The sequence below is a fragment of the Anastrepha ludens genome, chromosome 2 (genome assembly GCF_028408465.1).
Source record: "Anastrepha ludens isolate Willacy chromosome 2, idAnaLude1.1, whole genome shotgun sequence".
Classification (NCBI taxonomy): Eukaryota; Metazoa; Arthropoda; class Insecta; order Diptera; family Tephritidae; genus Anastrepha; species Anastrepha ludens.
In genome coordinates, this window is record NC_071498.1 from 164284587 (window position 1) to 164311871 (window position 27285).

Sequence of the window (27285 nt, forward strand, 5' to 3'; positions counted from 1 at the left end):
GCTATGAACTTATTCCCCAACCCAATATATGAGTTCCTATCATTCCGCTAAAGAACAAAGAGCCGTAACAAGTTTTTTCCAAGCTGTTCTGTGGTTATTGTTCTGTCGTTTGCATGAGTTTCGATCTCATTCCAACTTAGCTGTAGATTCTCCAGTTCGATTTCCAGCTGCCTTCTCCACATATGAGCTGGTCTTCCTCAAGGTCTGCTGCCTTGTGGGTTCCATGTAATGGCTCGCCTAGCGATTTCGTCGGCTGGCTTGCGTAGCGTATGGTTAATCCAATTCCACTTAGGTTTTACAATTTCTATATTGATCGGTTGCTGTAGTGTCAAGTGCCACAGGTTATCATTTGTTATTGTATTGGACCAGAAGATTTTGAAAGATTTGGCGAAGGCACTTAATGACAAACACTTGTACTTTCTGTTTTTGGTTTGCCAGTCCTTTTTCTATCCTCGGCAGAACCAGATTCTTGTAATCCTTTCGCCAATCTTTGAATTGTCGATTCATTCGGACGATTATTTCCACCAAAAAATCACGTATTTTGCGATATGTTGTTTTTGAAGATCAACCATTTTCATAATAACTTTCAATAATTTTAACGCGTTGTATAATGTAACTATCCATGATGGTATCCATAAAAAAGGTACCGCCTTGGAATTATTCACCACTGATTTCTAGGTGTCCGAGGCTACGTTTTCATTTTCATTGGGCGGGGTTTTTACGTGGCGGATGCCAAGCCCAGCGCACAACTAGTTATTTAAAAGCCAGCTGTAGAACCGATAACAATGCCAGCCTTGAAATCTAATGGATAATCTTTATTGCCAACAAGTGCTACTTTGGACTAAGCAGGCAATCGAGTAGTAAAGTCCTCTCTCGACGAACAAAAATAACACTCTACACGGATCTCAACATGCCCATCCTAACGTATGGCGCAGAAGCTTGAACGATTATAATATCCGATACGCTTCGACTAATCCGAGAAGTCCCTTGGAGTGTATGAGAGAAAGATTCTCCAGAAGATTTTTGGACTTTTGCACGTTGGTGACGGCGAGTATCGCAAGCGATGGACCAATAAGGTGTATGAGTTTTACGACGTCATATATATATAAATAATAAGCGTGTACACCCTTATTGGGTGTTTGGCCGAGCTCCTCCTCCTATTTGTGGTGTGCGTGTTGATGTTGTTTCCCAAATTGAGGGACCTACAGTTTCAAGCCGACTCCAAATGGCACATATTTTTTATGAGAAGCTTTTTGATGACATAAATACACTCGGAGGTTTGTCATTACCTGCCGAGGGGCGACCGCTAAAAAAAATTTTTTTTCTTCATTTTGGTCTTTCACCGAGATTCGAACCTACGAATGGTAGTCACGCACCAACCCAATCGGGTACGGCGGCCGACATAGACATAGCGCAGCAAATAATGATCCAGTAGCTTCGCTGGCGGGGTCATGTTATCCTAATGGATACAAACGCTTCGGCTCTGAAAGTATTCGACGCGGCACCAGCTGATGGTAGTAGAGGAAGAAGAAGGACTTGGCGTCACTTGGTGTGCCCAACTGACGCTGGTTAGCACTAGAAAGAAACGACTGACGCACTTTGTTGAACTCGGTCAAAATCTTTTGAAAGACCCTTTATCATAATCGGGAAGAAAGGAAAAAGTGCGTGGGAATTGCATTTGATCTGTACAAATATTAGCTTCGGGGAAATCCATTATTTTGCCGATACTTTAACAGTTAATTACGTGGAATTTTGGTTTCGTCGATTCCGTTCAGGTATTTTCGATATTAAAGAAAATGTCGATCATGTCGAAGCGTCGATAAAATTACAGAAATAATTGAATAATAATCGACCATAAAACAACTTTAAACCATTTGCGCAAAAATTTACGCAATTTATTTAAATTGACTAATGTCATTTTTTGCGTTGTAGCCTTTGTTTTTGGTGACTGCTTCATACCTGCGACTCTCTATGAGCTTCTAACATTTCATTATAATTTTTTTACATTTGACGTGTCAAATTTTCGGTAGAGTTGTCAAAACATTGCCCACATCTTTATAATTTTACTTTGCAATTTCAAATTTAAATTCATTGCAGAGGTTTTCAATAGGACTTAAACTTGGACTCTGTACTGGCCAATGGCTACCGAAGTGTTTCGGGTCATTACCAGGTATACTCTCCCTATGCCATATGGATAACATCCAAGTCTTATTTTTGCATATAATTTTTCAAAATGCTAAAACTTGTATTTTTCCATTGATTTTTATGAAAGAATCTGCATACGCTATGCCAAAAAAACTCACCTGATACCATAACCTCTACTTCTTTCCAGCGTTTTAGCATCTTCTGGGTGAGTCTATTGGCGGCCTTTAGCGAAATGAACGGAGATTCTACCTATTGGTATAATCCTATTATCCTTCGTTTCGTTACGTCACATTAATTTCTAAAGGTGCATGCTTTCTTCTTGTTGATAAATATGTATATGTAGCTAAGAACCCTTATCTGGTTTCAGGTGATTTTGCTTACGGATTTCGCCAATTAAATGTATACTTTCTGCTAATTTCTGCTCATACAGTTTGCATATGAACCGCCTCTCTTTTTTGAAACAAATTGTTATTATTTCTGACTTTAAAGTCTTCCAATAACTTAGTATTAAACTACAGAATATTAAGTACTTCTTTCCATTGCAATGCGAAAGTATCCATTTAAAACCGGCATTGTATTGATAACGGTAAGCAATAATCAGAACATAACGGAGTGCTTGTGCGTCGTAGGGGCCAGAGCAATTGCAACAACAAACTAAATACAAAAATTTTAAATTTTATTGTAATAACTTTGAGTTAAAACATTTTAAAATTGATTCGAAAAATAAATTGGTTCAGTTCTACCACAGGTCTGGGAATTTACATAATAATTGTGACAAAATAGATGATAACAAATGTTTAAATAAATACAAGTCATATTCTAAGCAAATCAGAATCAAAACAAATCCACAATAAACCTAAAGTAAATGCAAAAGGGTCTTAAGCAAACAAAAGATTTAAGCAGCAAACGCACTGCCTTAAGCACACACACACATACACATACATGCACACGCATACACATTTTGATTTCTCTTCGCGCAGCTTCTCGAGTGTTATCGTCTTCACATTTGCCTTCTTAATCGCCAAAGCATTCTTTGGTGGCGAAAAATTAGAGCACGAAAATCATTGCCAACGCGCACCGACTATTTACAAACAACAAGCTAAATTCGCGATACAGGTACATTAGTAGCATACTATACATACCATATGCAGGTAGTTCGTCGGAGTAAATATGGTGAGCGGATACACGCGATTAACTCAGAGTCGAATGAGTGGCCAATAGCCAGGGGCTGCAGAACCATGCAATTCGTACATAATCAACAGATTTCTTTGCAAACAAAAGATAAGAGAGGTATGGGCAAGTTGAACTTAAGGCAAACATAAACAGAGAGTGATCTGAGCAGTGAAATGACAATCGTACATAGGCGCATTGCAGGTAATTCGGGGAAAATACCAACAATATGAGAGGCACTTAATAGTGAGTGAATATAGCAGTTATACTAACATATATGTATAGTGAGTAATGCTGCTGAGCGCAAACATGCCAAACACAATAAAAAAGTTAACCGACTCCGGTAATACATACTCATACAAGTAAAGGTGGCATGGAATGGAATTTTTCAAAATGAAAAACGTGTGCAATGCGTCGCGATGTCTGGTTAACGCTACAGTTCAGTATGAAAGGCATACATATGTAGAGCGTACCACAAAAAAAAACATTGCAACAAAAACAAAGTAAAACAATGCGGTTAGAACAATGCGACAAAAGTATTTTAGCAAACATAGCAAATACAACGCCGACATAAACAAATAACAAACTGCACAGCAGTTAGCGTTAAATGGGGAAAAAACACAAAGCCAGCAAAAGTGAGTGCAACGACAAAAAAGTGAGAGCACAAATTCTAAATAACAAGAGCATAAAGAGCACACCAATCGATCTACTATCTCGCCTGAGCTGAACTGGGCTAACTGACGACGAGCACCGACAAACGGTCGACAATGACTTCGACTCGTTGACGACGCAAGCAAAATCTCGTCGATTTTTATAAAGACACGATTCGAGCCAAGTTCGAAAACAGTTTTGTTTGAAACGTCGACGCGTTGAAATATAACTGACAACTAAGTAAAAACGTGAAGCAAATAACGGTCAAAGTTATTATAAAGAAATACAAAACAAACTGTATATACCAGTTAAATTAAATGAATAAATTGAATTAACAACGTTACGGTTAAACGAATTTAAAATTCATAACAAGTGAACAAACGGTTTTGGAGCGCTTTGGGCGAGCAGTTAGTGGCTGCTTCAGCTGGGTGCTTTAAGCGTTCAAATAACCTTTCATAAGTGCGGCAATTTGTTTTTGTTGTGAAAAAGTGCCAACCAATACTATAAACGAATATAAAAAAAAGCGCAAGGAAATTTCGCATGCTTTAATTAGATTGAATTGCGAAGTTATTCAAGCAAAAAATGTAAGCATTCTTAAACATTTGTTTGCATGTGTGTCTGTTGGGTGTGAAAAAATATTTTTTTGAATTATACATTTATATGTTTTCAAGCCTCAATTAAGTGGTGGTATTTGAAAATACTATATTAACAAATTAATGTTATGAAATAGATTAAAGCCATTGGCATTTAACTTTGAAGGAAATGAAATGAACTCCTTGTAACTAATGTTGAATGGAAATTTAATTTTCTAAAGTATGCAGCTTATGTGTATGCTATATGCCATAGAGTGGCCTGAGTGTTCGTGTTTGCTGTTGCTGTTGCATTAAATAGACTACCGCATGCAACCTTGAAAGATGAGTAGGCTTAACGCAGGAGAACGCTTTCTTGTGTATGCCCCAGTTGTTGTCCCACAAATGGGCTTATAGTCTAAAGGCGTCTCCCATAGGCAGATGATTTCTTTTTTTATTTTTTCGAGCATCGATGATATTAGAAAAACTCTCCTATTTGTGGCGTGCGTCTTCATAATGTTATTGGTTTTTTGTGAGGAGATTTTTCATGGCAGAAATACACTGCCCGCCGATGCGCGACTGCTATTGAAAAACACTTTTACTACCATTTGGTGGTTCGTGCACGGAAATTCGAAACTCTGCACTCCCGCACGCACCAAGTCCATTCGGCGACGACTGCTGCTGTTAAAGGCAATATCCTGCATTGGGATATTTACCTTGAATATTTCAAGTTTCAAAAATGTGAATGCTTCTTAGAAATTCATAACAAAAAAACAGAAATTCATAACAAAATTTCATAAATTTCTCAATTTATTGTTGTTGTAACAAAATAAAACATTTCTATAAATTTTTATGGAAATCTTTTGCAGTGATAGTCCTTGGCCGAGTTCAAATCCGGACCGTTCCGGCAACTTATGTTCATGGAAGCGACTGTCGACGCTCGATTAGTTTTACTAAAGAATCCTTGAATTACTACTGCAGGAATTCCTACCGATATACTTTAGATATTTTTCGATAGGTTCCTAAGAACAAATTTATATTACTTGTGCCAATCATGTTACGTTTCTTTCATTTAAATTTTTTATTTTTTTATTTTTAAATAAAAAACTCAATTTTTTTTATTTCTTTCATTTGTATTAAATTTTTGTGCACCTATGTTTGTAGATATATAGTATTGCATATCGCGTAAAAAAATTCAAAACAATTTTAAGTAGTACCTTTTTATTTAATTTTTTTGTTGCAAACCTTTTTTATTTATTTATTTTATTTTTTTTTTCATTGCAAAATTGTAAAAAAAATCAAAAAAAAACTTCAAGTAGTACCCTTTTTATTTAAGTTTTTTTTGCACCTATGTATGTTGATATGGAATATTGCAGAAAAATTCAAACAAATGTTAAGTAGTACCTTTTTATTTAATTTTTTCGTTGCAAACATTTTTTATTTTTTTTTCATTGCAAAATTTGAAAAAGAAACTTCAAAAAAAATTGAAGTAGTACCCTTTTTATGTAATTTTTTTAGCACCTATGTATGTATGTATGTATATATGAAATATTGTAAAAAAAAATTAAGTAATACCTTTTTTATTTATTTATTTTTTTTTTTTTCATTGTTCCTGAAGATGTGAAGTAGGTATGTAGGCGCTAAAAAATAAAGCATATACTTGCATCCAGAATGTGGCAAACTTGATTACAGAGTTTCACCACCCAAATGCGCAATAAAGTCGTAATTAAACAATTTTTTTAATTTTAGAAAGCAGTCTTTTTTAATTAGATTTTTTTTTTGAGCTTTGCAGTTCCATATAACGAAAATCTTCTACCAAGGAAATGACAGACTTAGTTGAGCGCCTTTTAAAACTCGAATATGCAGTGAAATCGCTTGAAGTATCATAAATGATATTTCAAAAAATAAGCACATACATAAATATATATAGATATATTTTATACTTACATTCACACGCACAAAGATGTTCGCTCTAAATTTTTCTTTTTTTTAGTTTTTATATGCAAAAAAATTTGGAGCAAAATATGCATATTTTTAGAAAACGCGAGCAGCCTTTAATACAATGAACGAATTGAATTTTGTCTTACCTCCCATATAACGGTTATTTCAATAAATGCAAAATTTTTGATATTTCAGTGCTTAGTGGAAAAAGGCATTTAGCAATTAATAAAATCGGACAGTAGCCACGGGCTCTTCACATGCATACATACATGTTTATACCTATGTACATATATGAAATTTTGAATTTCATCGGTAGTGGAGCAAAAATTGAAGTGGAGTTTGCTGCATTTTTAATGGGTCTATAAAAAAGAGAATTTTCCTAAGTGTTAAATTTCAAATTATTCAAATAAAATATTTTTATAATTTTAATCTCGTTAATGCCGCATTAGATGATCCGTCATAAATTGCAATCGAGCACTCTTACTGGCAAATGTCATTCCAATCGTAAATCATTAATTTATTTAAAAATAATGGCTTCAATAATTTTGGTTGTCGACCACTGGGTAAAAATATCCAAACATTCTAAATTTAGTTAGATAACCGGCTGGTTGTCAAGTGTCGCGGGAAAACTTTTACCTGTTTGCTTTCACTTCACACTTTCATAATTGAAATACGTTAAGTGAGTGTATTATATAATTTAAGTATATCAAACGAATTCGCACAAAAATCCCTAATAAATACATATACATATGTATGTACGTAAATGCATGTATGTTTGTATATATCAACATATCTACCTTCAAAAGAGTGTATGCATGTCAGTGTTGTTTAAAAAGCTGCGCAAAAAGAGTACTATATAAGTACATGCAAACATACATTTACAGTTGATTTACTAAACACGCAGAAACCAAAAACGAAAAGAATTTATACAACAATAAATACAATGCCAAGAGCAAATTCAAGTAGTCATTAACCAAAATAGCATAACAACAAAATGAAAACGTCTTCATTAATCAAATCTCATATTTCGTCAATTCCAGCAAAATTCCAAGCTAAAAACGCAAAAGGAAGAAGGAACCGCAAACTCGCAGAAGTGTATCACAGAATAAAAACAAAAAAAAAAAAACACCAAGTACAATAAGAAATATTTAAAGCAAATTACACAAATACTTTCCTGCAATTTGATCTCTCTTTGAAATACGAGCAGAGAAACAACAAAGCTAAAAAACAAAAGGAAGTCACAAGCAAAACTTTACGAAAAACACCTACGCTGAGAACATACTGAATGTGTGTGTGAGTGTGTCTGCGCGAGAATTCTACGCCAACAAGGCGAATACTTTCCCAACGCGTCAACTGCATTGCAAAGTGACAAGTGAGACAGGTAGTCAGTCAGTTGGTTTGTTCGAGTGATTGGAGTAACAGTGCCGCATACAAAATGAAGACAAATCCAGCGTTGGATCATGTTTACGTCAACGATGGTTTCAAGTGTTCTTCGATCAGCATAACAACGAACGGCACCGAAGCGAATGGCAGTAGTGGTGGTTCGCAGGGATCAAATGAATTTATATGTGAGTAGAACGATGATGAAATTACTTGTTGGTTAGTTGCTATTACTGGATTCATTTTTTTGTTGCTCAAGTTTATGAAACAATGGTTAAATTTTGAAAATTATTAATTTTATATGTGAGTAGAATAATGATGGAATCAGTTGTTTGTTGTTGTTTTTGTTGTAGCAGTAATATAAGCCCCGTCAGGGTAGGGTATATACTGTTCACTAGACAGGTTTAGTTTACTGGGGCGGCAGCCCTTGGTCGGGAAAATCCCGAGTCATTCCGGTAACGTAGAACCGGCTGTCATGGGAATATTAGTTGCTTGTTAAATGTTAATACTGATTTTGTTTTTTTTTTTTGCTCAAGTTTATGAGCAAATGTTTAAATTTTGAAAATTATTATTGTAATTTTTCACTCAGCAATCACAGCTTGATTTACTGTCTTAGTTGTTTTGTTTTTTGTGTTTGTGAATAAAAATTTACAGTTGCCAGCAATTCTTGTACTTGTACTATAACGTTCGTTTTGACACGAACGGACATGCTCAGAAAGTAAATGTACTCAATTAGTGTAGGTTAAAAAAATGGCATTTTCATATGCATATATATATATGTATATATATGAGTGCATAATTAAATTAAGTGAATCACCAAATTATAGAGTTCAACTTAATGAAGTACGCTGATAATATTATCTTTTGAACGCGTGTCCTAATTACTTAATATAAGTAGCTGTAGAATACATTTATTGGAAATGTTTCTCCCTCAAATTTCAACGCTCCTTTCAAATATTCGTTCTCTTTATAGCAGAGCAAAAGAAGTCTCCACATAATATTTTTAACTTTACATTTGTTTATGTAATTATTTTTACGGGTACATCAGATGATAATTTACGAAACTAAATATTTTTTTATCACACAAAACACAATAAAAACAAATTCGTGTTTAGAAATGCTTAAATATGCCATTCACCTCATGAATTAGCTCAGCAGACATTTGTACTTACATACATACATAAAAAGTAAGATTTGCAACAATCATGAACACATACATACATACATATGTACATACATACACGCATACAATCATGCATATTTGTGTTTGAAATCACTGTCAAAGGCCTGTCCAACCATCTGTACGTTCGATGTGACAAAGGTAAATATTGGATTTAACGAGTTCCGATTGTGCCTTATTTTCAATTCAGCTGTCATACAAACCGACACTTAACTTACACACGCATTTGCATGCATACATATGTATATGTATTTGTTGGTATGTCGCTACAGGTATACGATTCCACAGCACGCGAATTAATGTGTCAAATTGCAAATATTTTAACTGCTTTCCCTAAACACACGCACACAGAAATACCGAAAAATGCGACTATTAGGGTTGCTGTTATATTTTCAGGTTGCGTTTCAAAATTATGGACGGATTACTTACATATAGATACACAAAATTATTTCGTTTTATTTAAATTTTTTTATTTTTATTTTTTATACTTTTTTTAATTAAAGTGTGTTTAAACTTTAAGGTCGATCGAAAAGGTCATCATGGAGACGCAACGAGTTCTGCCATTTTTCAACTAATTCACCTATGTAATTTCCTATTCTCAAATTTCATCCGAAAACATGGTGTAAAGTACTTGTTTCTAAATTAAAACCAATGAAAAAATCAAATTCTAGTCAAGGGAGAGCGGCGCTCAACTCCCTAAATTTTATTTTTTTTGAAATTGAAAGTACTTTTGAAGTCTTTACATCAACTCCAATACTACCGAAGGGTCTGGAGCTCAGAATTGTGCCGAAAGCCCACATTATTGCATACGACTTACAAATAATAAACTTATTATGAATGGCGAAAGAAAATTTACTATCAACAATTGCTGCTAAGCGGCGGCCGCCGTAGCCGAATGAGTTGGTGAGAGACTACCATTCTGAATTTGAAGTTCGTAGGTTCGAATATCCGTGAAACACCAAAATGAAGAAAACGTTTTTTCTAGTAGCGGTCGCCCCTCGGCAGGCAATGGTGAACCTCCGAGTGTATTTTTGCCATGAAAATTGTTCATAAAAAACCAGTTTAAAACTGTAGGTTCTTCCATTTGTGGAACAGCATCATACGCACGCCACAAATAGGAGGAACTCGGCCAAACTCCAATTACTTATTTATTTTTTTATAAAATTATTCAATAACGGGTTTACTTAGAAATGGAAGTATTTATATATTTAACTGAATTAAGAAGTATTTTAAAATAAATTATAATGGGAATAATTGAAGTTACACGGCAAAGTATTTCATCTTCCGTTCGCGACTAAACTCACTCGTCTACATTTCTATAAACCCTGCCGCTTTTCGCTCAACTTTAGGGTTGACATGTTTCAAATATTTCTCCAATATAAATACTTTCAATATTGACTAAAAATACAAGTTCAAAATAAATAAGAGCACACCTAATGTAAGATAGACTTACAGTGGAATCCCGTTAATTCGCAATCGCAAGGGACCAATCATATTTTACGATTTAATGAGGTTTTCGAATTAGCGAGATTTCGGTTTAGCGAAATCAGAATACGAAATTTACGAAATATAGGAAATTTTTTGCGACGGTGCATTATAAACATCTTTTTGTAGAATTAAAGTAAATATTTATAGAGAAATAGCAAATTATTTAGCCCCATCAGGTTTTTCGCTTCAATATCAATGGCGGTAATTTCTACCTTTTATGGAAATTTTACAATTAACGCAATTTTTTCACTGGACCAACGAATTTTTATGATTTATTAAGCATAAAGCATAACACTACGTTCGCTTTTCACGTGAAATGGCTTTCAAAATCTATACAAATTACATTGCCTTAAAGTATGGATATTATCTAGGATTATTTTATTATCTCAAATTTTGGGAGAGAAATTTTTTATGGGAAATCTCGCTTTTTAATTACGGATTGGGAGTTAAGCACGAAAAAGAAGATCATCTACTTATATGTGAATGTATTATTAAAGGCTGATACTAACATCACTGTTGGGAAATGTTGCCAGCCACATGCATTTGGCTTGCGGTAAAATGTTGCCAGCCACATGCATTTGGCTTGCAGTAAAATGTTACTAGCAACATTGATTGTCAAATGAGAAGAAACGCCAAATTTATGTGCATCGCGCCATAAGCAATTGCCAAATTTTTGGTAAAAAAAAGTGTCTTTAAACAAATTAACACATATGCATATATATTGGCACAAAAAATATAATCAAAATTTACTTGCACACTTCGCTGCGAGGAGGTTTCGCTCATAAATGACATGCCTTCGCAGTATTTGAACTGCGGCACTCCACTCGAAAACGAACTGTCAATTTTAAATGGCACGTGCTAAAATGGTGTGAAATAATGTTACTGGCATCATTTTCCGGTGTGAACTGAGTACTACTTTGCCGGAGATACCTACGAAATTTCACGCATATTTCACAGCAATGCAATTTGCATGGATTTTGACAGGCATTTCACGTGAAACGCGAACTTAGCACTTCAAGCATAGGCTACCGAGTTATTGCGATTGCACTGTATACACACATACATACGTACACAGATATAACAATTATTGCTTTACTTTTGTATTTTTATATGTATGCATGTAGATATGTAGGCGAATTCGCGCGAGCACGTTGCTAAGGTTTACTAGTATTTTCTATACATACATACATACATATGTATATGTATTTATTATATATTTTTTTCAACTTTCTTACTATTTGAGATGCAATTTAATTCAATTCCGATTCACACGCCAATACTGCTGCCAGCTGAAAAGCAGCCAACGTCAATTCACGTTGTAATTGAACTTGTCTCTGCTGTCCCCACAAAAGTACATATATTTGTGCTGAGAATTAGCGTGCAATTGTCATTGAGTGGCGTTAAGTCGTACAATAAAATATGCGAAAGTACACACTTACATACATATGTACACACAAATATTGATATATGTAACCGCTTATGTTTGTGTGCATCTTCTTGTTTGCATAAGAATATTTGCACCTATTTCTTCAGCGAGCGCTAATAGTGAGCGCAATGTATTTGGTTGTTGACTGAAATAAATTTCATTGGTTAAACAAAATAAGAAAACTTTCGCTAAGTTAACACTTGAAGCAGCTCTCCAAACTCGTGGCTGTGTTCAGTAATCAGTTCACCAGAAAACTTATTAAGCCTTCTGTTTCGTTAATCCATATAGTAATTTACGAAATAAAATACATATGCGTTTCGAGAAGAACTATAAAAGTACTCGTATTAAAAACTCTATGCTGCGTTGTTTATTTGAGATTCAATTACCGGAAGCAGCCAGCTATTTATGTTTTTTTTATTTCACAGCAATTAATTACTCTAATTACAACTCAAACCAGTGTGCGTATTTATATTTTTTTTATTTGGTAGAAAGTACAAAAGACAGCGTAAGGCTTGGAAAAATGTGGTGGATTGGTGTTAGTTCGCAAAAAAAGTTTCATTTATAAGTAATTCAAATTCAGTTTTTGTACTTACACATATTTTCATTGATAAATCAGTTGATAAAATAAAATTTCATTTACAAAATTGAATTTTAGCGAAAAAATAGTTCTTTGAACGAAACATATATGTAATTCTCCTGAGTTTCTTTTTTTTTTTTGTGGCGATGAGGTTTAAAATCCCTTCGCACTTAAAGTAAGTAAAGTGCCATTCAAACATTTGATCTTCTTCTTCTCCTGGATATTTCCTCTGCCCCGGAACTACGGCAGCATTGCGTGGAAGATTCTTTTGGGTTGAGTATGAAACTTTTATGGTATGCTGTTCTGTATTAAAAACTCTGTATTCTACTTGCGCTTAGTGCAAGATACAAGACCAGCGGGCCTCAATATAAATGAAGAAAAGACGAAATACATGACACGATCCTTTGATCACTTAAGAATCGGAATTTATATTTTTGAGCTCATGCAAGAGTTTAAATACTTAGGTGTAGTACTCAGCATAAAAAAGAATCCATCCTTACCAATGCAACACCGTATTCAGGCAGCTAACTGAGCATACTTTGGCCATATCAAACTTATGAAGTCTTCATTAATATCAAAAGAACAAACGCTCCAGATGTACAAAACTTTGATAAGACCATTTCTCATCACGGCTGTGAAATATGGATCCTTAAAGTTGACGTGAATTTACTGATGCGATTTGAAAAAAATATTCTTAGAAGAATATTCGGCCCTATACGATTAGAAGACGGTACGCAAGTTTCGGTATAACCACGAGTTCAGTGTTTTAATCGCGGGAACGACCAAAAAGGTATTTGAAGCAAAACCCTCAAGGAGCCAGAAGGAGAGGCCGGCCAAAGCGATGATGGTTGCAAGTTTTAACAGTAATACTTCTATTACTGTTAAAACAACAACAACGATGGTTGCAAGATGTAGAAGACGATATAGCAAAGATAAAATTCTCACAACATAGAGCGAAAGCTGGCTGTCAAGAAGAATGGAAGAGTATTGTAGAGGAGGCATTGGTCCACCCCGGAGAGTAATGCCAAGATGATTCTACTTGATAGAATTCTTTATTGCGAAATTATGTTTTTTTTTTTAGTTCTGTACTACAAAATTCTGTATTTCCAAAATTCTATATTTCCAAAATTCTATATTAAAAATTCTGATAGTTGCGCGCTTCTCATTATCTGTACACTTCTCAGAGAACAACTAAATACAAAAATGATTTTAAGTGATAGAAATCTTTAAAAAAAAAATAAATAAATAATTGGCGCGTACACTTCTGTTAAGAGTTTCGTCGAGCTCCTTCTCCTACCTATGGCGTGCTTCTTATTGTAATTCCACAAATGGACAGTTTTACGCAACCTCCAAATGGCAGACGGTTTTTTATGAGGAGCTTTTTGATAACAGAAATGCGCTCGGAGATTTGCCATTACCTGCCAAGGGGCGACCGCTATTAGAAATTGTTTTTCTTCTTTCTTGATGTTTCACGGAGATTCTAACCAACATTCTCCGAATTCCGAATAGTTGTCACGCAACAACCCATTCGGTTACGGCGGCTGCCACAAGGATTACTTTTTAACAAACTAAATTACAAACGAACATTTTCCTTAAATATTATATTTGCCTGAGAGGCAGTTCCTTTCTTGTATAATTATATATCCTGCCTTCGTGGAAGGCACGTGAAATTTTTTTAAAGAGACGAAAAGAAAATTTTATTTCCATCCACTTCATCAATATTCCTATTAATCTTTTTGTAGTTGCCTAGCAAAAATTTGTTGTGATGATTTCCCAAAGTCATACGTATTTCGTCACAATCAGATTTTTAATCGGATTAGAGACAACTTTTTCGAAGTTATTCAAGCGGAAGTTATTGGAGACATTGCAAAATTTCAACTTTTCAAATCAATTACATGCAGAAGCAGTGCAAATTGGAATTTACATGGCCTGCTGTGACGTGATGGAATGAATGATAGTTATGGCTTTGCCAAACAAAATAAAAAAATATAATATATAGCACATGCAGAAAATACCCCGCTTGCTGCGGGGAAAAAGTATCGAGTATTTGCTTGCAAGTACAGGTATCGAGGAATCACTAGATGACACTTGAGCTGCTGATTTTGTGTGTGTGTGTGTCTTGATTGCCAAAGTGTCCTGCTTCTTTGCTGTTTCCTTATTTGTTTATTTACATTCCACATACCTTCTATTAACTTACAAAAGCAAAATACATGTAATTGTTGTTGTTGCTTAAGTGGCAGCATCTTGAATAGATGCGAATTGGTTATATTAGTTTGGGGGAAAAAGAAATCCATTATTTTTATTTTTTATTTTATGCATACATATTTATTCAAAAAGTTTCTTACCGTCAACTCAAATTATTTTTCCGCTTTTATCTTCACCTGTAAATTTGCAATAAATCGTATTAATTGGACAGCATTTTCAGTAAGAAGTGAAAATCTTACTAGAAATCAAATAAAGAACAATAAAATACATACTTACATACATCGCTAAAAATATTCATTCAAGTGCAACCGAAAACAAAACTTCAGTCTACAATTACTACTTACACACCCACACAATTACCGGACGGAAAATGGTTGAACACCAACAAGAAAAAATTTAAATGATAATAATTGACATGAAAAACAATTTCGTGCGTGTTCATATACAAATAAACAGTAAATATGAATGTATGTATGTATGTATTATACACGTGTGTTATGTATACCCTGCAAGGAGTATTTTTTAAGAGTAAAGTTTGTGCTAACAAGCCGAAGGGGATATAAAAGATCAAAGAGAGTATTAATTTTTTTTATTGACTCCATTATTTATTGCTGCGTTTAATTAACATTTACGATATTTGAAAACTTATTCTAGAACAATATTAATTTAATCGTAATATATAAAAAAAATAGATATACGAATAACTAATTTTACGTATAACTAATTTTTTATGTTAATCATTGTGCAACCAGTGCAACTGCTTCCAGTGATGCGACCGCCAACAAAAATAAAAGCTCAATAGAGTAATTCGAGCGAGTTTTTCTATTAAGCCTCTTATGACGACTGCCTTCTCGCGTTCGACATGATGCCAAAGTATTTGAGTGCAAGAACAATGTCATTTTATAGCGGGTTGATGTGTTTTTTTATTTCCCCTTTAACCGTCGGTAGTTAAGAAAAGACTTGAGCCGAAATACCAACTGTGTTGCCGAGGCGTTAACAAATGGGTTGGAAATGCCAAAAACGAACTCGCGTTTATGTTACGAACTATGTTATGTTATGTAACGACAGCCACTTAAACTATATTTTTGTCGGAAACTAGCGAAGATAAATTGCAAACAAATAAGCTTAATAAAAATAATAGCTTTATAAATTCAATAATAATAATAGCTTTTCTAAATCTATTGAGCATTGCCAAAGTTATTCAATACTTCCATTGACCAGATTAATGGGGGAGCCTGCTTTAGAGGCTTCAAAAAATCGATTTTTTGGCCGAGGAGCCTCGAGTGTGCATGTGTCGTGCGGCGGGGAAGATGCAGGTCGCAATTTTTCATCTGAAACCAAAAACCCAAAAAATTATTTATTTTAGTATAGTATAGCTTCTAGTTAAACCAAGAAAATTAAACAAAAAGTGAGAAATTCAACAATTTTTCGCTAATTAAAAAAAATTCATTTTTTTGGAAAAACAAATGCACTTTAGATTGTTTAAAAATTGGGTTAATCATAACTTTCTTAAGGTTTTTTAGGTTCAACTAGAAGATAATTTAATTCCGAATACAATCAATGTTATCTCGTTTCGATAGGACGTTTAAGTTTTTCCCTATCTTTCCCGCCAATTAGGAAAAATCGTTAAAGTAAAAAACCGAGAAATCGCGCGTCAAAGTTTTTGTATATAAAAAATCCGCCCGTATACCTGCTCGACGCTTGCTAACAATTTCTTCTGTAACTGCGAAAATATTTTGAATTTGCTTCTGAAATTTTGAAGACACATTCTTGGATAGTTTGGGAAGACATTTATGCAAAATAAAAAATCGATTTTTTGAAGCTTCTAAAGTAGGCTCCCCCCTTAAGATATCGTGCCTTGTAGTATATAGAAGTATAGAGTTTATAGAACAAATTCAGTACCAGTCCAAAATATTGAAAAACGAATATAGTTGTGGAAAACGTATGCTCCCTAGGGCTTCGTCTTATTCATCGTTCATTCTTATTCAGCTGTTTCTTCTTATATAAAACGAGAGAATGCGTGTTAGTCCATCATCCAAATTCCCTAGAAGTACTACTGTGAATTATCCTACAATATAGCCGTATTCTACATAAACCCTTGACAATGAAAACTATAATGATCAGACAAAAACAAAAAAAAATACATGCGCATAACAAAAGCCGTTCGAATAGTTCGCATGCCCGTGTAATGACTCATGAACTGATCAGCGACTATTTTCATTTGAATGTTTTTGTTAGAAAATTTCACTTGCGCTGGGTAAACGCTTTTCCACTGCGGTGCACAGCAGTTATTTTCGGACACAAACATATTTAAGCATAGTGGGTATATATGTACATATGTATGTGTGTAAGAAATAATCGAGCATTATTATACTCCTATAATTGTACTTACCCATACATACATACATAAATGTAACCGTGCACGGAAATTCACAAATTCTTTACATATTTGTTTGCGAAATTTCTAAATAGTTGACACGCTAATTTAAGGTTAATTTTATTGTTACTAGAAATTTTGTGATTTTCTAATCGATTTAGTTTTTAATTGTCGCCCTCCAATGCCGTGTGTGTTCAAGCTTAACATTTCGGGTATTAAGCCCAGGAGCTAGAGCTCGAAGCCTACCTCAAGCACGTAGCATGAGAATTATCAGAAATTATCAGAAAAACGCCACGGCAAGTGCATTAATGCCATAAAAAAATGCTCATAGCATTCATTTCGCACTCATGCCTGGCAGTCGAGACCTGGCACCCTTCACAAAATTTAAGAAAACCTCGGCCTAAACCTGTAAATGCTGCATACGCTAATTTCATATAAATTTTTATTAATAATTTGTTCGTTAATTGCTACTTGACATCAATCCACGCCCCCGGCATTCCGATGCCTAAGTCAGATAGCTCATAAAAATATCTCTATTAACTTATTTGCATTTTCTAAAACAGGGTACTCAGGTGATAATATACTATTTGGTAGTTAGCGTTTGTCGCAGAGCATCTACGCCGCAATATCCAAGTATATCTCAAAAATAGATCCTCCAGCGCTTGCTAAAAGCGTTGGCATCCTTTATCCATACTTTAAATCTTATGGGCTTATGCTTGGGTTAATGCCAGCCGGTTTATCCTAACCTCACCTACGCCGCAATATACTATAGAATGGATATTACTAAATGTATTTATTAAGGGGTTAGAGGTATTAAAAAAAAATTGAATTTTTTGTTTTTGCCTTTTCTGAAAGTATAATGTCCTAAAAATATTGTGTGAAAATTTGAAGTAAATCCGACAAATACTTTTCGAGTTATTCAACAATTAACAAAGGGCGTTCGGGCGTTGCGGAAATCGATAGCAAAACTTTAAATGCGTTTTTCACAAAAGTATGTTTTTTCAGCTGGTGATCACTGTTACTTAAAAACCGCTTGCTAGATTTAAATAATATGAAAAACATAAAAAACTCGTGCCTGATCGAAGGATTTTTTTTTCAAAAATGTCGATTTTTTTTAAACAATTGTCGGTTTTTTTCTCGAAAATCTGAAAAATATTTCCTGAGGCTGCCATTTTGTTTATTTTGAAAATAAAGCTTCGATCAGGCACAAGATTATCGTTTAATAAAACTAATTTCTCTAGTCCGATTGATTTTAAATGAATCTCCAAGGACTTGTGATGAAACGGGCTCCACACAAACAGCGATAACTTTTACAATTATTAATTTTTTTTTTAAATTTTGCTAAAGTCAAGTTGAAACATGATGTATTAACGCTATGTTTTTATTTTTGGAAAATAAAGCACTTGACTAGCAATAAAAATTATTGAAAATCATCATTTTTATGGGCCTCTGACTACCTCTAATCCCTTAAATAAATACTTTGGAATAAATTAAGTTTTTATTTTTGGCTGAAACAATAGCCTAGAGTATTGAAGAAAATATCCAGTTCACTGTGTAAGAGAAAAAATTGGTCCTATAAATTAAAATACGTCGATGGCAGCCTTTAGTTGCCTCGACCTAGAAAACTATAATAAAAAATTATAAAATTAACAACTGCCAAATGCTTCCTGAGGCTTTGAATGAATACAATACTAGAAACAAGTAATACAGAGAAAAAGTTGACAAAATGCTAACTTACAATTAATCGAAAGGTTTACCCCAAGGCGAATCTATTATAGGTATGTATTAAAGGTGGTGTTGGCAAATCAGCTGAGTTGTTTTTTTTCGCCGTGTCCATGTGGCTGTCAGCTCAGAATGAAACAAGGCGAATTCATTATTTGTTTTCTAGTTTCTCAATACTTTGCTTTGACAAACAAACGTACAGAACATTGTTGTTGGTCTAGTGCCACCAGCTTTAATGAATGCGCCTTAGTTTACCATTTCTAATAAAGCGAAAAATAAAAAAATTTTTTTTTGTTTTTTTGAACCAACCGATGAGCTGGTTGATTGGTTGGTTAAAGTGGTACTCTTCCGCTTCTGCACCATTTTGTTGCCACATCCTCGCTACCCACTTGTTTAACGGTTACTTTCAGCATCACTACTTACACATATATCCAGTCTGTGCTGTTTAAGAACCTTATTAGGTTGTTGACGTCTCAACCAGACATTTGTTCGAGACTCTCGAGCAGTTTTTTGCCAAGGGTTGACATTCTCGCCTTCCATAAGGCAGGGAATTCACAAAAGAAGTGGAAAAGTGATTCCTTTTTCTCAGCTTGTTTACAACTGTGCAAATATGTGTTGTGAGTTTAGTTTATTAATAAAACAATAAAAGTAAAAAAAGTCTTCTGCTTTCTGTTTTTTTTTTTTTGTTTCTATGGAATCGATATCATCCACTACCGCATTCCTCATTGTTTGTATAAATTCTTTGATTTATAGCTAACATTTTTTTTTTGTCTTTTTTCACTCCTCTCGGGAGCATAGGGCCTCGACAAGACTCAGTCTTGCGTTGCTTTCGTTAATCTATTTTGATTTCTGAAAGGGTAGCTGATTAGCCTACCGCTACCTTCTAAGGGATAAAAATTGAATAGCCCCGACACGATCAATAACATTGCAGGCTTCATAAAAAGTTGGGGTTGATTGAACTTGCTTCCAAAGAGCCTACCTTCACATGGGGAATGAAGTGTCCAAAGAAGGCTTAGAAAGCCCAGTGTCAGATTTTTGAGTATTGCTAAAAAATTAGAGGTAGTACTCAAAAGTTGTAACGGTAAAAGCTGGGTAGCGCTTATTGCGTGTCCAGAGCACGTGAATGCACGACAAAAAGCCATTTTCAAAACAGGAATGTAGGGATGTAGATAGTAATGTAAGAATAATCGTGACTTGGAGCTCAAAACTCGTAAACTTACGTGGGCAAAGCGTAGTAAAATAAGGTGTAAGCAATAATTCTTTATGACCCCATTTTGCTTAGGTAACATAATAGCTTCATATTTTGCGAAACTTCGCGATCGGTCTTAAATTTAAGAATTAATTCACCAAATATAATCTTGGATTAAGTGAAAAAAAATATCAGACTTGGCAATTTCCGCCAATAACTTCTATGTGTACCATATACGAGTACATATTTATTTATAGGTACACTTAAATATGCGCATATATGAAATATGTATAATATATTTTTTACATTGTCCCTAAAATATGTTATGTGCATTCAAATATTAATGAAAAATATTTTTTAAACCGTTTGCAAGTTGTTTCCATTTTAGTAAAAACATACAAGCAATTAATAAATTATTTTTTGCAAATATGTAGTTCATCTGATTTGTAATCTTTATTCATATTTTTGTGTTACTATTTATGCATTCATTTACAATATTTATTTTTCCAATCTTTTCTGTAGTCCCTAATTTAATTTGAATATTTTAATTTTACTAATCTAATCTTCCGCGTTTTTCTCTACTTTTACAGTAACCAAAGACGGCAAAAAAATGATACCACCTATTAAAACAATGGATTGTGCCAAAGCTTGGGTGCAGGATCGCACAAGACGCACCTTCAACCGCAAGACACTCTACAAACGTCTGCCCATACTCAACTGGTTGCCCAAATATTCCAGCGAAGATGCTGTAGGCGATGTAGTCGCGGGCTTGACAGTAGGCTTAACGGTGATACCGCAGGCGTTAGCGTATGCTGGTGTAGCCGGACTTCCAGCAGCTGTAAGTTATAAAATAATTATAAAATTATACTCGAAAAGTAGTAGTAATAGGTGGCGCAAAATGAATCACCCTATCGGAAGATTTATAATTTTTGCCAATGGCGTCGTACGTCAATCATAGTTGACACTCGTGAACTATACAGCTACAGTATACAAATAGACAAGCAACGGAGCACGTAATGTTCGAAACTTTTTTTTGTATGTAGTAAAAAGGTTAGGTTAGATTGAAGCGGTTGTTGCCTGTGGGACACACTCATTCTCATCACCCATTGTGATTAGTAAAAAGGTTATTCAAAAATAAAATTGAATAATTTATTTTGCGCCACCTTTTATATTAAAAAAAAATTTTAAATGCGCCAAAAAAAAGTTAACCAAACAATTATTCGATTCAAAAAGCATTTTTAGTGTCGTTTTCTAAACTAACCTCTAAGGGCATGGCTCACCATAGCTTTCCGGCGAGCACATTTTCGTTCTATCAAAAGCTTGTTAAGTCCTTGGACTAATACATCTAGAGATTAGTTGATGTACCCTCTAAAATTGGTAGTTACAGTTAAAGTGAAGTAATGGGAAGTAAAAATAATAAATAATAAAGCGCAGCTAGTTCTCCTAACCGCTATTACTAGCCTTGAAATCATTAGAGCGAAATGATGCACAGTTTACTCTCTCCTAACGCACACATCTCTTAAGCGGACACTTTTTTCAGTACCGCAAAAACCTTTAATCAGGTCTTTATAAATGCCGAGGAAGCAAAAATATCAATTTTGAAGCGGCAACCCTCCCTGACCAACTGAAAATGAATTAGAAAATAAGATGGATGACCTTTTTATAAAGAGGCTTATTTAGCAGAGAGAAAACTAAGCGCTCCTTCTTTATATCACAAATATCACAGTGGCCTCAAAGCCCTTGAATTGCTTACTGATCTTCAAATACACCTGCGAGATATTGAAATGAAAGGAAAAGCTCGCCAAGCTACAATTTCTGACTTTATTAAATGAATTTGGAAACCTGGCAAGGCGCATTCGTTAAAGGTGGTGGCACTCTCCAGGTCCTTAATCCCTCGTGGGACATAGGGCATCACTAGACTAGGGTGGCACTAGTCCAACAGCAATATTTTGTACGTTTGATTGTTAAAGCAAAATATTGGCAAAGTAAAAAACAAAGAATGAATCCACATGGGCACGGCGAAAGAAAAAAAACAAATCAGTTGATTTACCGGTACCATCTTTAATAGACACGCCTTAATACCTTACGTAACAAAATTTGTTGTTACATTTCTCGCGTTTCTCGATCTTAATGAAAATTCTGTTTATTTTATAAATTTGTATGTTTATATCTGTTCTGGTTTTGGAAGTAAAACTGATTAAATATTGAAAATCAGTCACAAATTATTTTAACTATTTACGCTTTTGTCATAAGCAGACACCTCCCATAAGAGAAAAAAAGTTTCAGTGTCTTAGGAGAGAGTAGAGTTCACTGTATTTTCAATCCAGCTTTGCCATTTCGGAACTATCAGATTTAAATATCTCTGTAAGTCAGTTAGGAATAGTTTATTGACTCTTTTGATTATTTCTTCTTTCACAGCTTTACAACGCGGGATGCGTCAAAGCTTCCTTCACAAAGCTCCTTCAAAGCGGTCGATCTTGAGCTTTTACTTCGTAGTTACGTATTCCCAAGTCCTTGAGATCGTTTCCACTAAGTCTATTTATCGGTTCATCGGTCTGGCTTTGGCCTTTACGCCCATTAGCTTCCCTGTCATGGGTAGCGATGAGAGCGCAATCAACAACTTTAAGACACTTTTGATTAAACTAACTTTATTGGTTGGCGGCCGCCGTAGCCGAATGCGTTGGTGCGTGACTACCATTCGGCTGCGCGTAGGTGCGAATCTCCGTGCAACAGCAAAATTATAGAAAAAGTTTTTTGTAAAAGCGGTTGACCCTCGGCAGGCAATGACCTAAAAGCCATTTGCCATTCGGAGTCGGCTGGAAACTGTAGGTCCCTCCATTTGTGGAACAACATCAAGACGCACGCCACAAATATAAGGCCAAATATCTAACGTAGGTGTGGGCCAATTATTATTATTTAATTTTTTTTTACTTTATTTGTTAGCTGAGAAAACGGCGCTTAGACATTTAATTTTTAAATTACTATTTTTTTTTTAATTTATTGCATATTTTGTCATTTAATTTATTTTTCCTCCCTTTGCTTGCAGTACGGTTTATATGGTTCCTTTTTGGGTTGTTTCATTTACATTTTCCTCGGCAGCTGCAAAGATGTGCCTGTCGGCCCATCGGCTATCGTGGCGTTACTAACCTTCCAAACCGCTAAAGGTTCTTGGCAATTGGCAGTATTACTTACTCTGCTTTGTGGTATTGTGGAATTGTTTATGGGCATTTTTGGTTTGGGTTTCCTGTTGGATTTCGTTTCCGGCCCAGTCTCGTCCGGTTTCACATCAGCGGTTTCGCTTATTATTGTGGCATCGCAAGTGAAAGACATCCTGGGCATACCAGCGCCTGGAACAACATTTTTAGATATTTCAACACATATCTTCGAAAACATCAAAGAGACACGTGCCACAGACACAGTGCTGGGCATCACTTGCATTGTAGTGCTGCTGATGATGAGGGTAAGTGGGTGCATTTATCAATATTTCACCATTAAACAAAATAATTTAATAAATATTTTTTATCACTCACAGCTCCTTTCGTCGTTCAAGCTTGGCCCCAAGGACCCTGCACTCCGCTCGAAGGCTCAAAATGTATTTAACAAATTGATGTGGCTCATAGGCACCTCGCGTAATGCCATACTCGTCATTGTCTGCGGTTTCTTGGGCTTTATGCTGCATTCCCATAACGAAAATACGCCTTTCCGCGTTATTGGTTACATTCCCCCCGGCTTGCCCGCTGTACAACCACCACCATTTCACTTAACTGCGAATGAAACCTTATCCGGACACGAGGAGGGTTTCATTGACATGGTGAAAAATTTGGGTTCCGGTCTTATTGTATTGCCGCTCATATCATTGATGGAGACTATTTCGATTGCTAAAGCTTTTGGTAGGTGCAGCCATTCATATGGACTTGAAATAAATAATTTCTTCAAGCAACTTTATGCAATTCAATTAATCGATTTACTTTTATTTACTAGGTAACGGTAAACCAGTAGATGCCTCGCAAGAACTGATCGCCATTGGCATTGCAAATATTGCCAACTCTTTTGTGCAGGGCTTCCCTGGCACGGGTGCGTTGAGTCGTGGCGCAGTCAATAACGCCAGTGGCGTGAGAACACCACTCAGCAATATCTACTCTGGCAGTTTAGTAATACTGGCGCTAATCTTCTTCACACCTTATTTCTACTTTATACCCAAATCGACTTTGGCGGCGATTATTATTGCTGCCGTTATGTTTATGGTGGAGGTGCGCGTAATCAAACCAATGTGGCGTGCGAAAAGTAAGTTTCTCACTCTCTCTTTATCTCTCTCTCTCTCTCTCTCTCTCTATCTATCTATCTATCACTCTCTCTATCTATCTATCTATCACTCTCTCTATCTCTCTATCTATCTATATATTATATATATATATATATATATATATTATATATATTTAAATATCTATCTATCTCTCTTGCTTTCCCTAATATGCAACTATGAGATGATAACTAATACATATTCTCTCCCCTTTGCAGAAAGTGATCTTGTGCCTGGTCTTGGCACGTTCATCGCCTGTCTGGTGTTACCACTGGAAATCGGTATACTTATCGGTGTCGGCTTAAACGTCATCTTTATACTCTATCATGCGGCTCGTCCAAAAATTACCACAGAAATTCTCACCACTCACGCTGGCAATGAATACCTTATGATCACACCAGATCGTTGCTTGATTTTCCCCTCCGTGGATTATGTGCGCAATCTGGTGACGAAGCATTCCATGCGCCAACATGTGCCCGTCGTCATCGATGCCTCGCATATTTATGGCGCTGATTTCACTGCAGCCACCGTCATAGAATCGCTGTTGAGTGATTTCGCCGCGCGTTCACAACTCTTATTCTTCTACAATCTTAAACCCAGTATTTGTGCGTTATTCGAGACGCTCTCACCAGCGGAATTCGTTGTCTACTATCAGGAGGAGCAGCTCGATCAGTTGCTAAAGGATCGCAATTATGAACAAAAGAAAACAATAACGGTGTAGATAAGATTTATAAAGTAATGGTAGATGCCATTACGTGATTGTTGGCAAAAATGTGATTGCGTTGGGCCTTGGTGACCTGCGCTACTAAATGGTTGGTTAACTATTAACTATTCTTGCTTGCTTTAATTCTTATTGATACGATTTGTTTATTATTAGTGAAGCTTGTAGGTTTGTCTTTTTCCAAATACGTCCTTAGTTTTAGTTACCTATACTCGTATGTATGCGCATACATATAAAGTATTATCTTGGTATTGAGAGCCAAAAAAAGGAAGAAAATCTTTTTACACTTTTACAGAATTACAATTTATGTAATTTAAATATGTATTAATTTAAGGCAGACGAAAGTGAGATCGATTTATGTTTATACAAAATATTTAAAAAAAATCCTATTTATTATACAAATCAGAGGCAAAACATAAACGAAACGAGGAATTGTTAAGCATTGAGATGCAGATTTTATCTAAATGAAATATAAAGTACAATGAACTAGAAACTCTAAGAGTGCTATGAATTTGTTAAAACGAGTCAAATTAATAGATATTAGCAAACTCATTTTACGATTTTGAAAGCCTGAAAGCTCTTAGAAAGTAATTTTTGAGTTACGTAAAAAGCATTACGTTTTGCTTATGCCTGGTTTTCTTTATGCCATTTTTTGTACGGCATAATTTGATACGAAATGCCCACACTTTTTCATTTTAACAATTTGCATTGCTCTTTATAACTCACTGGAACCATAGGAAATTAAAATTTGGGATTCAATTCGAAATGGCCCTTAATGGCAGGTAGGCGCTTTCACTATAATGGCACTCTTCATCTTGAAAACAGTCATAACGAAAACCAGGCATTACTTCGGAGAAAGTAGATATAAATATTTGCGACGCCGCCGTAGCCGAATGGGTTGTTGCGTGACTACCATTCGGAGTTGAGAGATAACGTAGGTTCGAATCTCGGTGAAAGACCAAAATGAAGAAAAAGTTGTTTCTAATAGCGGTCGCCCCTCGGCAGGCAATGGCAAACCGCCGAGTGTATTTCTGGCATGAAAAAGCTCCTCACAAAGAATATCTGCCGTTCGAAGTCGGCTTGAAACTGTAGGTCCCCCATTTGTGGAATAACATCAAAACGCACACCACAAATAGGAGGAGGAGCTCGGTCAAACACCCAAAACGGGTGTACACGCCAATTGTATATAGATAAATATGGCATGAAAAAGCTCCTCACAAAGAATATCTGCCGTTCGAAGTCGGCTTGAAACTGTAGGTCCCCCATTTGTGGAATAACATCAAAACGCACACCACAAATAGGAGGAGGAGCTCGGTCAAACACCCAAAACGGGTGTACACGCCAATTGTATATAGATAAATATATATATATATATATATATATATATATATTTATCTATATACAATATATATATATATATATATATATATATATATATATATATATATTTATCTATATACAATTGGCGTGTACACCCGTTTTGGGTGTTTGACCGAGCTCCTCCTCCTATTTGTGGTGTGCGTTTTGATGTTATTCCACAAATGGGGGACCTACAGTTTCAAGCCGACTTCGAACGGCAGATATTCTTTGTGAGGAGCTTTTTCATGCCAGAAATACACTCGGCGGTTTGCCATTGCCTGCCGAGGGGCGACCGCTATTAGAAACAACTTTTTCTTCATTTTGGTCTTTCACCGAGATTCGAACCTACGTTATCTCTCAACTCCGAATGGTAGTCACGCAACAACCCATTCGGCTACGGCGGCGTCGCAAATATTTATATATATATATATATAATATATTATATATAAATATACGCATATATTAGAGTGGCCTAAAAAATATTTCTTGATGCAGCACCCTAAATTCGTGCTATGGGCAAAAACAAAATACACGCATATTTTTTAATTTTATTTTTTTATTTTTGTAAATATATGAAAATTTTCATTGAAGTCCCATGGGAAGAAAATACCTTGACGTCGATTTGGGATAAAATGTTCGCAGATCAATATTGTTTAACCTCCATTTTTAATTGCGCCATAAATCTCCAAAAATCTAAATTAAAAAAAACAAACAAAAAAATATTTCTATTTTTTATAAGGGGGAAAAAACTACACAAAATTAAAAACAAAATTATTAAAAAAGTTGTATCAAAAAACTTGTATCAAATTTTTTGAATATTTATGAAGCGAAATGAAAAGAGAAGACTAATTAATATCGATCTACAATCATTCCATACAAAATTGA

The 27285-nt window shown here is 35.1% G+C and overlaps 1 protein-coding gene across 1 annotated transcript; it reads left to right on the top strand.

Moving 5' to 3' along the window:
* Nucleotides 1-4142: 4142 nt before the first annotated feature.
* Nucleotides 4143-25540, top strand: LOC128855743 (sodium-independent sulfate anion transporter). The gene is made up of 7 exons (XM_054090900.1): nt 4143-4550; nt 7517-8044; nt 20611-20858; nt 23067-23480; nt 23553-23910; nt 24002-24304; nt 24539-25540. The coding sequence occupies exons 2-7, from the start codon at nt 7912-7914 to the stop codon at nt 25039-25041; spliced, it is 1959 nt and encodes a 652-aa protein (XP_053946875.1). The 5' UTR covers nt 4143-4550; nt 7517-7911; the 3' UTR covers nt 25042-25540.
* Nucleotides 25541-27285: the final 1745 nt, after the last annotated feature.